This window comes from Coturnix japonica, chromosome 1, assembly GCF_054131305.1.
Source record: "Coturnix japonica strain WE chromosome 1, WE-NBRP24, whole genome shotgun sequence".
NCBI classification, from domain to species: domain Eukaryota; kingdom Metazoa; phylum Chordata; class Aves; order Galliformes; family Phasianidae; genus Coturnix; species Coturnix japonica.
The window spans coordinates 103,675,704-103,692,029 of record NC_140663.1 but is presented as its reverse complement, the minus strand read 5'-3'; the positions used below and the strand labels follow the sequence as shown (position 1 = coordinate 103,692,029).

Genomic DNA, 16,326 nt, shown 5'->3' with positions numbered 1-16,326 from the left:
AGATGCCTTGGCACAGCTGCCCATAGAAGCTGTGGTGCCCCATCCCTGCAGGTGCTCAAGGCCAGGTTGGATGGGGCCCTGGGCAGCCTGAGCTGGTGGGGGGCAGCCCTGCCCATGGCAGGGATTGGGTGGTTGGGCTGTGAGGTCCCTTCCAACACAAAAAATTCTCTGACTCTGTGTTCTCTGAAATGATTGCTGTAAGTGGTTTAATCCAAAACCTGGAGGTGATGGGATTCTTTGACTTACGCCATATCATTTGCCCTGCCATTGAGTACCAGGAACTGAAAGATGACTCTATGTGCAAAGCAACTACAGAGCCACAGCCCTTGGAAGGTCTTTCAGTGCCTATCAGTTCACACAACCAGGGGAAGATGGACAAGAGCTGCTCTTCGTGTTTGCCTCAAGCTTTACCCTACTGTTGTTGATGCTGACTTAGTTTAACAAGGAGCCCACTCAGTGTCCTATATCTTCTGTTCCTCACAAGCTCTGCTTGGCTCATGCCTGAAGGAGCCACAGATGGCCCTGTGCCATCGTGATGCTGTGGGGGAAAGCTGAGCAAATCCCTGACATGTGGCCACAGCTCCTGGGGGTCCGCTTCCCAGATAAGAATAACCCAGCATCTCTCTGACTACATGCCTCCCACAGCCCCATCCTCCAGCAGTGTGGGAAGGAACTCTTTGAAAGGGATGACAACAGCAGGACTAGGGGAAATGGTTTTAAGTTAAAAGAGGGAAGATTTAGGTTGGATGTTAGGGGGAAGTTCTTCACTAGGAGAGTGGTTAGGCCCTGGAACAGGCTGCCCAGGGAGGTTGTGGATGCCCCGTCCTTGGAGGTGTTCAAGGCCAGGTTGGACGGGGCCCTGGGCAACCTGATCTAGTAAATGTGTATGTTTGGTGGCCCTGCCAGGCAGGGGGGTTGGAACTACATGATCCTTGAGGTCCCTTCCAACCCGGGTCATTCTGTCATTCTGTGACACACACCCCCGTACCCCCCTCTGGCGGCTGAGAGCGGACGAGCGGCAGCCCAGAGGGCACCGTGTGGAGACCTGCGAGGGGCGCCCCTTCCCGCCTCCTCGCTCCTCCCTGCCGCGCTCCCGCCTCCCGGCCGCCCCGCGCTGCCTCCCGCTGCGCAGAGCGCCGTGCAGGCGGGGGCATGGCGAGCCAGCGCTGCTTCGCCAACCGCTTCGATGACTACGCGGGCAGCCTGGCGGCAGCGCCGGACAAAGAAGCGGCGGTGCCGTTGGTGACGGCCACCATCGAGCGGATCTTGAAGGAGCTGCCGCCGCTCGGCGGAGGGGCGGCGGGCGGTCCCCGCTGCTGCCAAGGCGGGCTGTACGGCGGAGTGGCCGGCGTGGCCTACATGCTGTACCACGTCGCGCAGTGCCCGCTGTTCGCGCCGTCGCGGGAGGCCTATCTGCGGGCGGCCCGGCGCGTGGTGGACGCCTGCCTGCGCTACCAGGAGGCGGGCGGCGAGGCCGACGCCGACACCCGCGCCGCCTTCCTGCTGGGCGGCGCCGGGGTGTACGCCGTGGCCGCTTTGGTGTACCGGGCTCTGGGGCTGCCCGACTTCGCCCGGCCGCTGGGCAAGTTCCGCGAGCTGAGCGAGGTCTGCGCGCCGCTCTCCTTCCTCGAGTGCGGCTCCGACGAGCTGTTCGTGGGCCGAGCCGGGTACCTGTGTGCCGCCCTGGTGCTGAAGCAGCGGCTCGGCATGGAGGTAAGGCAGCCCCGGCTCCCTTCGTGTCTCCGCCGCGGGAGCTGCCCTCTAATGGGGCAGGCGCTTGTCGGTCACCCGTGCCCCAGAGGAGAGAGTGGGCAGGTGCCGAGGGATCGGCCGGGGGGCTCTTAGAGAGGGTGTCCGTAAAATAAGGTGGGTCGGAAAGCTGTAATGGAGGATAAAGCTGAGTAAGGGACCTTATTATTACTCTGAGTGGTGCAAGGGAGACGGTGATCATAGGCACGTGTGCTGACTGACCCCAGCGCACGGCACGGGCTTTTGGAAATCCGAGAATCCGAGCCTGCCTTGTTGAATGGGAGCTGCACGGGTAATGCTTGCTTACGGCTCAGCTCAATGCTGATTTCAAGGAGTCGGGACTTTACCCTCGGATATTACAGCTCTGGGCGTTCCGAGCTTCCATTGAGTACGGTCTAGTAGCTAATCCGGCTGTTGGTTGTGGTGTTTGTTAGCGAGCGGTCAGTAGATCTTCCTTACCGTCCTCCTGTCGGGTCTAATCTGCGTCTTCTCTGTTCATCACTGATTTGCAAGTTTGTGTGTTTCTGACGTTTGTTTTTTTTTTCCTCCCGGGAGAGTAAGCGACTGTTACAAGTAAATAAATGCAGTGGGAAGGAGCCGTTCTGCCCCATCCAATAACAGGCGTTGAGATGGGAGTCCGAGGAAATTCACTTAATGGAGGACTGCGGGGACTCCAGGGGATCAGAGGTTAAGTCAGCATCGTGGGTTTTTTGATTGCTTTGAATAGAAAATCACTACGGTGCTAAGCATTTAAAGGAGCCTGGCATTCATGCTAATGGGATTCTGTCTGAAGACCTTTAAAGATAGGATGTGTTACGTTGTTCTTGAACATAATATATCTGTACTTTATTATTAGTACATATCTGTACTTTATTATTGTACTGTGCAAGTTCTGTGGAGGCAGCAGTGCCAGTTCTAGGGGGGTGTTTCTTTGCAGAGGTGTCGGCTGTCTTGGCAGTTGGGGTCACACTGATGGAGTCTGTGTTTCTGGCCGTACAGTGACATACCAGCTGTACAAAAGAGCACCCTGGGCTCTACTACTTCAGTTCTTTCCCCCTTCCTGCTGGTCTTACATCCTTGTCAGCAATCTCTGAGCGGTCTCTGCAGTTTAGAGAGAGGGTGCAATCTCCTGATGTCCTCTGATGAGCAATACAAAGAAGGGGAAAGCTCTCCCTGTTTGCTTGCGTGCTGAAAAAGCATACTTTACACAGCTGTCAAGAGTTAAAACTCCCTAAAGGTGAGCACAGGTGTGCACATATTGTGGAGTTCCTCCAGCAGGTGAGTTAAGGACAATCATAGGAGATCTGTTATGCCACAGTCGCAGTAGGACATAGCCTGTGTCCTTTTGCTGGTATTTCAATCAGTAAGCTGGACGTCCTTCCATAGCATTATTAATTCTGTCACCACGCTGCAGTTTTAAAGGTGCAGGGAAAGAAAGAAATCAAGATAATGTCAATTGTTAAGCATTAATTCTTTTGAAATAATTTTAATAAAAATCAAAGCTTTTAACTAGAATGCGTTGCTCCTTAGGAGAGCGCAGTGATGATGACCTGTGTGACATGGTGTAGGGAACCTGCTTTGGCAGGGGGGTTGGACTCGATGATCTCTAGAGGTCCCTTCCAACCCCTACAGTTCTGTGATTCAGTGTGTGATCTGCAGTCTGTGTACTCATACGTTAGCAAAATTCACATCGCTGATAGAAGTTTCTGTCCTCGTACAGAATTATTTCAATTAGTTCATTGCCGGAGCGGATCCTGCATCTTTACAAATGAGGAGAGGGATGCCCAGAGAGAGAGTGCATGCAGTGTTATTGCCAAGGTCAAACAGGAAGCCAGGTACATCCCAGAATAGAAACAACTCCTTGTGATTCTAACTGCTGGAAAACGCTGCCTCCTGTAATTTGATTGTGCACGGCCTCACATGGCTCACTGCAGCATGTTTTCTTCTTGCACATGGTCTTTGGATGCTGCTGTGCAAACATTTCCAGCACAAAGAGAAATCCATTCCCTATGCTGAAATATGGCCACTGCTGCTTATTATTCCTCTGAATAAGTCAAATTATGACCTATGTACAAGAAACCAATTATACTTGAAGGTATTTGCCATTGATGTTGTGGGTTTGGTTTTTCCAGGCAGCAGAGGAAGGGGACCACGCTATTTCAGTAAATACCAGTTTAACTCAGCTGCTGTGCCCCAGTGTTTCAGTCCTAGCTAAACAGCCTCAGTTTTGTAAGGCTTCTTCAGGAAGTCAATCGACTGTCCTGAAGGATCCGTTCAGTTGAATTACTTTGACCTCATGTGAAGAAGACATTTGCGTTCTGCTGGTTTTCAGAGTTTTAGGCTAATACAGCATTTCTTTTTTTCCCCGATGAATTAATTGGGAGTTTTTGCATGAGTAAGGATTACTTAAACAGACAAGAATTAACAGTCTGATCTTCTTGATGCACGGTGACTCTATGCTTCGGGAAAGATGGTCATTTTCTTTCATTAATCTCTATTATGTTGTAATCGTGCCTCCCAGAGAGAGATAGGTAAAGTGCTTTTGCAGAAATGACATATCATTTGTACAGGGTACACACAGATAAGGTGCATGTACTTGAGCAGTCTTTAATCCATGTGTTTTCAATGTTTTCTGCTTTTGCTTCTTCAGGTCATTCTTTCTGATGCTGCTGGCCTAGCCTTATTGTGTATCTTGGAGGGAATCCAATATAATTCAGCCTAGAGAAGAGAAGGTTGCGAGGTGACCTCATTGCAGCCTTTCAATACCTGAAGGGAACTTACACCCAGGAGGGGAGTAAACTCTTCGAAAGGGCTGACAACAGCAGGACACGGGGAAATGGTTTTAAGTTAAAAGAGGGAAGGTTTAGGTTGGATGTTAGGGGGAAGTTGTTCACTAGGAGAGTGGTTAGGCCCTGGAACAGGCTGCCCAGGGAGGTTGTGGATGCCCCGTCCTTGGAGGTGTTCAAGGCCAGGTTGGACGGGGCCCTGGGCAACCTGATCTAGTCAAGGTGTATGTTTGGTGGCCCTGCCAGGCAGGGGGGTTGGAACTACATGATCCTTGAGGTCCCTTCCAACCCGGGTCATTCTGTGATTCTGTGAATCCGTCAGTTCTGCTTTCATTCAGTTCACTCTCTAGTTGGTTGTGCAAACAGTATTAAGAGACCACTGAAGTGGTAGTCTTGCCCCTCTGTTTAGATGGTGCTTTGTCATATGCTCGTGTTATCTCAGTGACGTTTCTGCCCCATTTCATGGCTGATGGAGCATGGTGTGCCTCAGTATTTGCACTTCCTTTTGGCAATGTCACTGTCAGGTGATGGGGGAAAAGGTACAGAACTTCAAGTGTCTTTTTGCATCACCATCTGCTGAGATGCTGTGACCTTTCAGCACAACTCAGGTTTTCTTTTAACAGTCGTCTGAACCTGTGGGCTTGACTGATTTCCACCAGCTCTGGACTGCAGCAAAAAAGAAAACAGCCAATAGCAATATACCTTCTAGGAGGCAAAACAGCATTCTGCATTACTGCCTGGTGCTTCATTCAGGGGGCAGGAGTTTCTAAAGATATTGGGGACACTGTAAGAGATGGTTGCCTGCAGTTTCAGTGGTGAGCTGCTTGAACCAGCAGGCTCTGTCAGCACTGTGTCAGCCCCCTTGCCCTCAGGGGCTGAGCCAATGGGGTCATTGCTGAAAGCCTATGTGCTTGGTCCATTTTTTCCATCTCTTAGAAAAAAAATAGTAAACAAGAGGAAGGACCTTCCTGATGAACATGTTCAGAGGGATTGAACAGTGCCTGTATGAGGACAGACAGAGAGCTGGGGCTGTTCAGCCTGGAGAAGAGAGGGCACTGGGGAGATCTCATTGCTGCCTTTCAGAATCGAATGGAGGGCTGTAAGAAAGAAGGGAATGGACTCTTTCGCAATGTTTGTTGTGGTAGGACAAGGGGAAATGGTTTCAAACAAAAAGAAGGGAGGTTTAGACTGGATGTAAGGAAGAAATTTTTTACAATAAGAATGGTGAGGCACTGGCTCAGGTTACCCACAGAGGCAGTGGATCACAGAATCACAGAATTGTAAGGGTTGGAAGGGACCTCTAGAGATCATCGAGTCCAACCCCCTGCCAAAGCAGGTTCCCTACACCACGTCACACAGGTAGGCGTCCAGGCAGGTCTTGAATATCTCCAGAGAAGGAGACTCCACCACCTCCCTGGGCAGCCTGTTCCAGTGCTCCGTCACCCTCACTGTAAAGAAGTTCTTGCGTACATTCATGCAGAACTTCCTATGCTCAAATTTCTGGCTGTTTCCCCTTGTCGTGTCTCCATACACTGCTGAAAAGAGTCTGGCCTCGCCACTTTGTCCCCCATGCCTCAGATATTTATAGACCTGGATCAGGTCCCCTCTTAGTCTTCTTTTCTCATAGCTAAACAGACCCAGTTCACTTAGCCTTTCTTCATAGGGGAGATTTTCCAGGCCATTTATCATCTTTGTGGCCCTTTGCTGGACATTTTCCAGGAGATCCCTGTCTTTTTTGTACTGGGGAGCCCAGAACTGGACACAGTATTCCAGATGAGGCCTCACCAGGGTAGAGTAAAGGGGGAGGATCACCTCCCTCGACCTGCTGGCCACTCTCTTTTTAATGCACACCATATGCCCCATCCCTGGAGCCACTCAGTGTCAGGCTGGACAGAGCTCTGAGCAACCTGACGTAGCTGTAGGTGTCCCTGTTCATTGTGGGGGTGTTGGAGCAGGCAACTGTTAAGTGTCTGTCCATCCCAGCTCAAACAATTCTACGACTTGATGTTCCTTTGGGACTTTCTAAAGTGGAAGTTTCTTCATGCTGAGCACAATGTTTATGAAAGGCAGTTGATGGATGGGTCTTAGAAAGGGAGCTCTGCAGAATACGCGCTGAAGAGATGCTCTTCTGCATGCTGTTGTGGAAGGTCCCATGGTAGGCTTTTATTCCAGTCTACACCTCAGTTGGAAGAGTTGTTCTTTGAAGTAAGATTTGATTTTTTCTGTATGTTTAAGTCCTTTCTCTCATGTGGAAGAATTTGCCAGTTCATCTGAAGTGCTGTGCTATTTGTAATGTCAAACGCACAAACTGTGGTGCTAGCTGGAGCTCTACTGATTTCATTATTTCATTTTACACAGGCCACTACACAGACAGGATGTCTATTTTGCCACAGAGGATTTAAATGAGATACCAGGAGAGATAACAAAGAAAAAAAAAAAGCTTTTCATCCTAGCCTGCTTTTTTCAAATGTACATTCTTCTACTTATGGTTTCTCAAGCCACATGGGACAGATTTTGCATTAATTTGCTTAAATTGATGAATTTAAGCTGGGAGTTGACATGGGAGTTTTCTAAAGTAAAGAGGGACTCAAAGGGAATTATATAAATCTGGATTTGTTTAGTAAGCATTCTAAAATAGTTTGGGTCTCCATTTCAGATTTTCTCTCTCTCTCTTCAGCGGGGCAACATGAGCCTTTATTTTAAACAGCCTTCAGATTCTGAGTCTGGGCCACGGTGATAATGGCCGCCTGGATCCAGCTCAGCATAGTGAATGTCCAGTTGTAGAGATTAAGCAGAAGAATTAATTTTGAAAGTGTTGAATTTAAGCAATTCTATTTAACTGGCAATAAAAAGCACCGTAGTACAGAGGTTACAGGAAGGATCCTGCCAGGACTGGAGATTTGATTGATGCAGTTTTAATGGTACATACACATTTTCTATTTGGCTGCAGAAATATGGATTTTGACAGCTTGTAGCTTAAGAGTGGTAATAATCTGCCATCATCTTCTAAAGAGAGCTTTATACAAAGGCAGTCAGATGTGTCTTTACTTTTTTATGCTGCTGGAAAAAATGTTTGCCAGTTCAGCATCATCACCTTTGCTCAAATACCAACCCAAGCTCTAATACTGACATTCCAATATTTCTTTTATATATATATATATATATATATATATAAATATATATATATTCTTATTCAGAGTAGTCTCTTATAGCCAGAATAGATTCCTACTTTCTCATCTTCCTTTACATTTCACATACGGTGAGTTCACTTCTAAACCTTATCTGTTCCATCATCATCCTCATTGTCACAAGGGACAATTTTTAGGGCACCCTTTGGAGTCTGTTGGTGAAAAAGGCCAATAGTGATTTTTTTGCATTGTTATTGTGAAGGAGTCACTCCATGAATGAAGTATTCAGCAGCACTGAATGATGTAGTAGAAAGAGAGAAGTGTGTTCACAGAAGAGCACTGATGCTGGTGAAGGAGCTGGAAAACAAGAGTTGTGGGGAACTGCTGATGTAATTGGGGTTGTTTAGTCTGGAGGAGGATGAGGGGAGAGCTTATTGCTCCCTAAGATTAACTAAAAGGAGGCTGCAGCAATGGGATGTTGGTCTGTTTTCTCCAGTGAGAAGTGATTAGATGTGAGAAAATGGCCTTGGTTGCACCTGTAGAGGTTTAGATTGGACACAGGGAAGAATTTCCTCATGGAAAGTGTGAGGTTGAGTTTTGGAGGAGGTTGCCCAGAGAAATGGTAGTCACCATCCTTGGAGGTTATTTAAGAGACATGCAAATATGGCATTTATGTACCAAAATTACGTTTAATGAGAGACTTGGGCCTTATGAGGAGAGGCTGAGAGAGCTAGGATTGTTCAGCCTGGAGAAGGCTCAGGGGAGACCTTATTGCTCTCTATAACTTCCTAAAGGGAGGTTGTAGTGAGCTGGGGGTTGGCCTCTTCTCTCGTGCAATCAGTGATAGAACTAGAGGGAATGGATTTAAGCTGCGCCAGGGGAGATTCAGGCTGGACATTAGGAAGTATTACTTCTCAGAAAGGGTAGTCAGGCATTGGAATGCACTGCCCAGGGAGGTGGTGGAGTCACCGACCATGAGAGTGTTCAAGAAACATTTGGATGTGGTGTTGAGGAATATGATTTAGCTGGGAAGTATTGGTGATGGTTGGACTAGATGATCTTCTAGGTCTTTTCCAACCTTGATAATTCTGTGATTCTGTGATTCTTAGCAGTGTTGTGTTGATGGTTGGACTTTGTGGTCTGAAGTTCTTTTTCAACCTAAATGGTTCTCTGAATCTACATGGTGCATCTCTATATGGAGATGCAGAGAAACAGAGGCATGGGGAAAAAATAATGTTTGACAAAGGCTGAGCAGAGAACAGGAGGAAGAGTCAATTTAAAAATAAAATAAAATATAAAAAGGAGTAAAATAATGGCCAAAAAATGTGAAAACTGAAGTCTGTGTAGGCATAGCAGAATTTGACAATGAATGAAAATAGCAAGAAATAGCTTAGACCTTGGAGCAAGGGAGATTTAAATCTGAAATGAAAAGGATTGGGTTCTCTGGCAAACTCGTGTTGTTTTGACAGCTAATGCACTCAATTTAGAAGAAGGTAAACAGACAGCAGAAGAGTAGGGACAAAGAGAAAGCAGGTTAGGGAGGAGGTTGAGGACTAAACACTACAGTTGGTTGAATAAAATTACTGTTTTTGTCTGCATGGATTTTGCTTGTCATTCATCTGTTCCTGTATTCTCTTTGCATATGCACATACTCTTACAGAAGTAGCTGTCATCACATTCAGTGCTTGCAAATTCAGAACACAACGTTATGTCTTATTCTGTAATTTCTTTCTCTGAGGAATGGTGGAAATAACTACTTGATGCCTGGAATCCGATAAGGGCATTTTCATAGGCATTCCTGTGTTTTGCTTCCAGCACTGAGATTTTCTTATTACATGCATGTAATGCTATAAATTACTGCATAACCTAAATGGCAATTCTGTCAGAAAACCTTATTTGCAGGACTAAGGAAGTAGAAGCGTGGAAGATTAAGCAGCTAATGAGAGAAGAGCACAAGGCTAACTAGAAGCAGTTCCCAACAAAAAAGTGACATCCTTATACCTTACAGAACTGAAATGGATGGATAAGATTAAGCCTTATGCTTCTCGATAGTCATTTAATATGCACCGTTAGAACATTAGAGTTGTATATAAATCATAGCACAGCTCTCCACCACATGTAGCAGGGCTCATATCTGGAAATCATCCCTTTCTCTATGTTAAATCGATAGTCCCTACTTTTCTTGCTTAATTTAACTAGACAGTCTTAACATCAGCCTATGATCCTCTTCAGAGGCTGTATAAGGATTGCAGAGCAGGTACTGTGTGGGTGCTGCTCTTTGGCTGGTAAGCTGCTGCCTTCAGCCTTGCCTCCAAGTGGTAGAAGAGCTCTGTAGAAAGGAGCTGGGAGGCAATTAAAATGCTTATGTCCCGTGGGCTTGCTCCCTGCTGCCCAGCATTGTGTAAAGTGCTTGTTAAATCTGGGTTCTTGTTTGTCAGCTAACTTCACTATTCCCCCCTGCCTTTATTTCCTAATCAGAATTCAATATATGCAGTCAGGTCACCATTTTTGATAAGGCAATATGTCAAAATGCCTCTTTGTCTGTGTCTGTCACGCAGTTCTTTGACTACTGACAAGAATGAGATTAAGCACTGTGTGATATTGCATAACCTTCTGTCCACTCTATTACAACAGTTCTCAATGAAAACAGCATCAAAAACAATTACGACTTATCTATGTTGTAGGATTATTTTCAAGTGACAGTGAGCTGCTTTATTTTTCCAGAAGTAACAAGGAAAATAATTGAAATAGCTATTTCGTTTCAGACAAACATGATCAAGAAGTATCTTTATAGCAGCTCAGGCTGTTGCTGAGTCATTTGGCATTTCTCAGCTCGGTGTATTTTGATGTCTGAGAGCAGAACCATCCATCTATTTTTGCAACAGTTCCGTTTTCCTGAATTCCTCAGTTTAATGGCTCAATATCTGCTGTGCATTGTGAGTGAGATGGAATGGATGGCAGCTCTGAATGACCAAGGAAAAAAGAATAGTGCCAAATACATCCACCTTCTGGCTGTCCAAGGCGTTTAGTTATTTTGTGTGGCTGTTTCGTTGTTTCATTTTTATTTTTACGGAATATTTCTGTAATTGGTATGGTGGTTTGTTTGTTTGTTTAAAGAATGATTAATTGTTAGTTAATTGAGTATGATAAGTTGGGAGTGTACTGGTCAAATTTAGATTTCAGTGTCAAGGAAATGGAAGCTGATCTTCCCAATGTGTGTGGGCTGGCAGTTAGAAGAAGCATAGGACAGTCTTTTAAGTAGCAGCGTGCTGATGAGTCAGTGCACAGTGTGTTGGAAAACAGTTGGTATTGCATATTCTGTACTGGCGATTTTCTATAGTCTGTCTAATCACTCCTGGCAATTGAATGATAACACAGAACCAAACAACTGGTAGGGTCCTTCAGAGGTTGTGTAGCCTGTCTCCTGGCCCCCAGGCAGCTTTACTTGTGCCTGTGTCATTTCTGACTGCCTCTCTCCAACCCATCCCTCATATCCTGTGGTGGTGGAGGTTCTGCATCTGCCCTGTCTGAGACATTCTTTTATTACCTTGTCTGTTAGAAAGTCTAGCCTAAGGACTAAACTGAATCTCCCTGTAATTCAATCCTGATGTGCCTTGTACTGTCTATTGAAAAGTACTAACATGGATTATTCTGCTCCTTTTCTACATCAGCTCTTCATATGTTTCAAGGCTCTTACAGTTTCTATCTTCAATCTTTTCTAAGCAAACAACCCCATTCCTTCCAATCTTCCCACATGCACCATGTTTCTACAGCTCTAGCCATTCCCATTGCAGCCTGCCAGACTCCCTCTAGCCTTTCCTGAAGAGTGCCAGAAGTTGTATGCATAGTTCTGGCACAGATCTTTCTAATTGAGTGAGGAGATAACTTTGTGTTTCTTCCTGGTCTTCTTTCTATTTATATGACGATGTTTGCATCTCACAGCGGTGTGACGCTGACTCACATCTACCTTGTGACTTGCTATAGTCCAGCAGGCTTTTAATAGGTCGCTGCTACATGGACGGGTATTCTTTAGGACAGGCCTCTAAATAAGTGACACAGTTAGGGATCATGTAAAGTCAGGAGTTACAACCACAGAAGCTGTGCTGTGGTATACAAAATGAGGTTTGTTTCGTTAATGCCAAAGAGAGAATCTCCTTTCCTTTGTTCTTATGGTAAAAACAAGAATATGTTTTTACATTATTCAGTGTCGTAACGCTAGATATTATGTGTTCAGGCAGTGATAGGCTTTCTTTGGGGAAGTGTAGTTTGAATAACGTATTTTGGAGGTCTATATTGAGTCATTAGTCAGGCAACATTGGAAATCGGGGAATAAATGAAGTCTAAATAAGCATGTGAACATTAAACATATCTGTTCTTCAACTCACCAGCACCATTAGTCAATTGAAAGCTGTCTGTTTATTTTGTTAAAATTTCTTAGAGCTTCATCCAGCATCACCAAATTTAATGTTTTGGCTTGCTAGAACTGGGTCATAAAAAATAGAGATTATCTTGTATTAAAGTAGTTGGGTTGGAAGCAGCAACCTTGGTTCAGATGTTCATGGGACTTCAACCTTGCTATTTCATCAGTCCTTCATCCCTTTGAAAACCTGGCTCTTGTTCTTTAGGTATTTCTGCTTGCCATCTGTGAAGTGGCTAACGTTATGCTTCATTGTTTCAGTTTTTCAAGGCTAAGCCAATAATAAATTAGTCAAAATTACAGTTGTAATAGCAGTGCCCACCAAGATACACATTCCGCATGTACCTGTTTAGATTTGATCAGACTTAAGATAGTCAAATATGAACCTGGGGAAAAATCTTTGTAGTAGAACAACAGAACAAACTTCTTTATATGCTTGAAGTAAATATTGATTTGTTTGTTCTTGGTCTTGCAGAGCTGAATCAATCATGAGCTTACTTATGCCTGCCTGGCTGCTCTTTTCATACACTTTGTTAATAATGCCAGCAAAAATAGCTTGGAATAATGCTTATGTCATTTCTACATACCCAGAAGACAAAACATAGATGGAGTTATACTAAGAATGCTTTCATCCTGTTTTGATATTGTTCTTTAAGTGCTATGGAACTGTTATTGTGAGGTAATTAAAAAAAAACCAAAACCACAATACCAGTAAGCAGAGCCAAAGTTAGAATTGCATCAAAATATCTCAGGAAAAGTAAATTTCTCACAGCTGACTGAACAATATACTGACATATTCACTTTTGAATTTGGCTCATAAGTCAGAGTCACAACATGATCAAGACTGGAAGATGCCTCTGAAGATCTTCTGCCCAACCCCTTGCTCTGAGCAGATTGCTTAAGGCCACGTCCTAGGTTAGGGTTTCAAAGGCAGAGACTCCATAGCCTCTCTTGGCAACCTCTTTGTGTGTTTGACCACATTCACGCTGTATTCTTAAATAGAATTTCCTGCCACTGAGAAGAGCCTGGCTGTATCTTCTCTACTCCCTCCCATCAGGCATTTATATATATTTATAAGATCTCCCTCGAGTCTTCTTTAGGCTGAGTCCCAGAGATAATGCATGGAAAAAACCCATGGACAACCAGGAAAATTCACTGTTACTCCCATAAATTGCAGTCATTCGTGTTTCCTTTGCTTCTTTCACCACTACCAGCTTCTCAGTGCTTTTCCTCCTCCTCTGACTTCCTTTAGTACATTGGGTGGACAATGTATTGCAGTTTCTTCAGTCGCACTCAATCACTTGCAGCTACAAGCAGGAAAAATCTTGCGTGAAGTCTAGAAAAGTCAAAAAGATCAGTTCAATACCACATACTGCCATAGAGCCTTGAGCACCAGCTGTATCTCTCCTTTTCAATCTTGGATGTGCACCTACACAATGGACTTTTACAACCATTTTCTCAACCCAGGCAGCCATATCTTTCCATAATTCAGTGGCTCAGATGGTTTTGCCTCTGTGCTAACAGCTGTTCTATTTCCAATGCTGCAACCTCCCCTATTTTGCCACCATCCATGAGTCAGTACAGAGGTAGAACACTGGCAACTTCTCTCATTCAGCAGTACAGTAAATGTTGCACAGTTCCTACTGTACTGCTGCAGAGAATAATCATGTAAAATGGGAGGTAAATTCAGTGAAAGAGAAATAGGCCACTAAGTGCTCCCAGGGCAGCAATAACATAATGTAGCCTGTAGTATGAGGTAATAGTGATTCTCACTAGTTAATTATACAGCACTTTGAAATCCTCAAATGCAAGGCAACAGCTAAGTGCAGTGAATGACTTTTTATTATTATTATTATTTTCTTATGTCTGTTATTCCTTGTCCTCCTTTCCTTGTGAAGTTTGTACTCTAGTCCTAAGAGTAACCTGAACCACAGCTTCTGGCACAGCAGTATCTTTTTCCCACTTTTCATTGTTTATAGAGTCACAACTGAGAATAAGTTGCATAAAGGGAAAATTGATAACACTTTCCTAGTTTTATTCTAGTATCAAATGACAGTCTTTTAACAAGGCGAAAAGTACAGACTGTGATCCCCTTACTTATTAAGTTATGTTTTAAAGGACGTGGTAGCTCACACTTCCTCAGGGTAATCTCATGACTGCCCTTGAAAGGCTAGAGTTTCCAGGCAATGCTCTTTTGCTATGATCTTCTGTTTCAGAATTGTCTTTGTTATTGTGCCTGAGAAGATCTAGGATCCAGCACACAGATGGTCAGGCCTTTTGCTACCTCGGACAGCTACTGCAGTCAAAGAGTAGGGCAAAATCCAGATGACTCAGAGGACTTGATCACCTTCATCTGTTTTTCCTCTGTTACACTGTCAGCATTCTTCTTGTAGTTTCAGCTTATATTTCTATTTGGCTTATTGGCATGGCACAAACTGCAGATCATCACACAAAGTAAAAGTGGCGTAAGGCCAGCGTGGAGTTCTCTAGAATTACCTTTGCTTGAAAGCAATGCTGATGCTACTTTAAAGTGACAAGTGTGTGCATCAATTAGCCAGTGAATTATGCTGTTGTGTTGTTTGCCTCATTTAACTGATTTTGCAGGTAGCCACATTTTTCTTCAGTAGCAAATACTTAGACATACTTCCAGATGCCACGTCTCATCAGTATCTACATGATATGACTATGCATGTAAGGCAGTGTGGCTTAGATGAATAAAGAAGTTTAGTGAGACAAAGAAGATCACTTGTTGTAAATAACAGAATTATAAAATTAGTGGCTGATGAAAAAGCAGTGGCCAATGCTCTGTCTGCATTTGAATAAAGCTTTTGTTGCAGTGTCAAATATAAAGTTCCTTGTAAACTTAATGCGTGCTGATTTGGATGGGAATGTTGTGGATTTGGAACTGGCTGAAAGACCACAGTCAGAGCTAATAAAAAATGCTAATAAAGGACTAATGTAGGAGCCAGACTTATGTATTATCTTCGTTAATGATCCAGAAGAGGGAGCTTACTGGATAAAGAATCGTTTTGGCATCTAAACTGAGAGAAGTGCCAAATACTGTATGCAGGAGGAGAGAAGATATAGAAACAGTTTAAGAGATTAAAAAAAAATAAAAAGAGCTCAAAGGAGGTTTATTTTTAGCAGTACATGTATCTGGGGAGAATTATCTGTAATACTTATCCTCTGTGCTAGGAAGAGACTGACATTCAATTAAGCTGAACATGACAGGGCTTGAGTTACTCATGTACTGAGTTCACGTGAGCACTGGCAAACAGTCTGCACGTGTGATCCATGGCTGCTTATATGTCTGAATGCAACGTGGTACCACATCAGAGTTCTACATGTACATTAATGTAAATTAACGAATTAATGTCACATTTCTTTGCATTTATTCTGCATGGGAATAAGCTCATGTAAATGGAAAGTCATAACCTATCCAACTAGAGGCTGACAGAGTACGACATCAAGAAGGACAGTTCAATTTTGGACTGCCACAAGTGTAACACCCAGCAGGGACATTTTTCATTCACTCTTTGTGTCATTCTTCAGGCTTTTCCATTGCCTCAAACCTACTCTGGAAGCCAAACCTCTAAAGTTTTGCCTAAGGTAGGATCTGTCTGTGCAAGGTGCTTAGTTTACACACTTGAAGTTTCCTGTATATTTTTGATAGGCATGCAAAGCCCAAGAGTGCTGCACTGAAGGGCACATTAAGCCACACCGGGATGCGTAAGCCAACCATTGCATCACTGTCAATCCATGGAGGCCTAGAACAGATTCATCTCCATTGTTTTAATGCTGCTTTCAGTCTCACCTGCTGCAGTGCTCCTCTACATCCTCTAAGGGAGGCTGTTGAGCTGCAATCCTGACCAGAATCTGGGATGCATGTTCCACCTGGTTCCTCTCTCCCTGTATCCATGTCTCCCAGAGTGTGGAATAAAAGTGAACTCAACATCTAATCATTTCTTACCAGCAAGGGCGGGTTGCATTCACCTTTGGTCACCCTTCCAGATTTTAGGACTGAATTGGGCGCTGGTCAAATCAGTCTGAGCAGGGGCTACAGTGTCTTCCTTCTTATATGCAGTAACCTTGAGATTTCATCACTAACCTGGCAATTCTAATTCATATCCCTTCTTTTTCTGACACAGTGCAAGCGTTTAAGCTGACGCCTCTAATCTGAGTGTGCTGATTGCTGCAGCAACTCTCCTGTATTGTGGCTTTGATTGAAATTACTTATCTAAAGTAC

The 16,326-nt window shown here is 44.5% G+C and overlaps 1 protein-coding gene across 1 annotated transcript in view; it reads left to right on the top strand.

The window, feature by feature from the left end:
* The first annotated feature begins 1,098 nt into the window (after positions 1 to 1,098).
* The window catches only part of LANCL3 (LanC like family member 3), a 35,545-nt gene continuing 20,317 nt past the window's right edge, over positions 1,099 to 16,326 (top strand). The window contains exon 1 of the mRNA XM_015884448.3: positions 1,099 to 1,713. Within this exon, the coding sequence (XP_015739934.1) occupies positions 1,153 to 1,713 (561 nt within the window). The 5' untranslated portion in view covers positions 1,099 to 1,152. The remainder of the gene's footprint in view (positions 1,714 to 16,326) is intronic.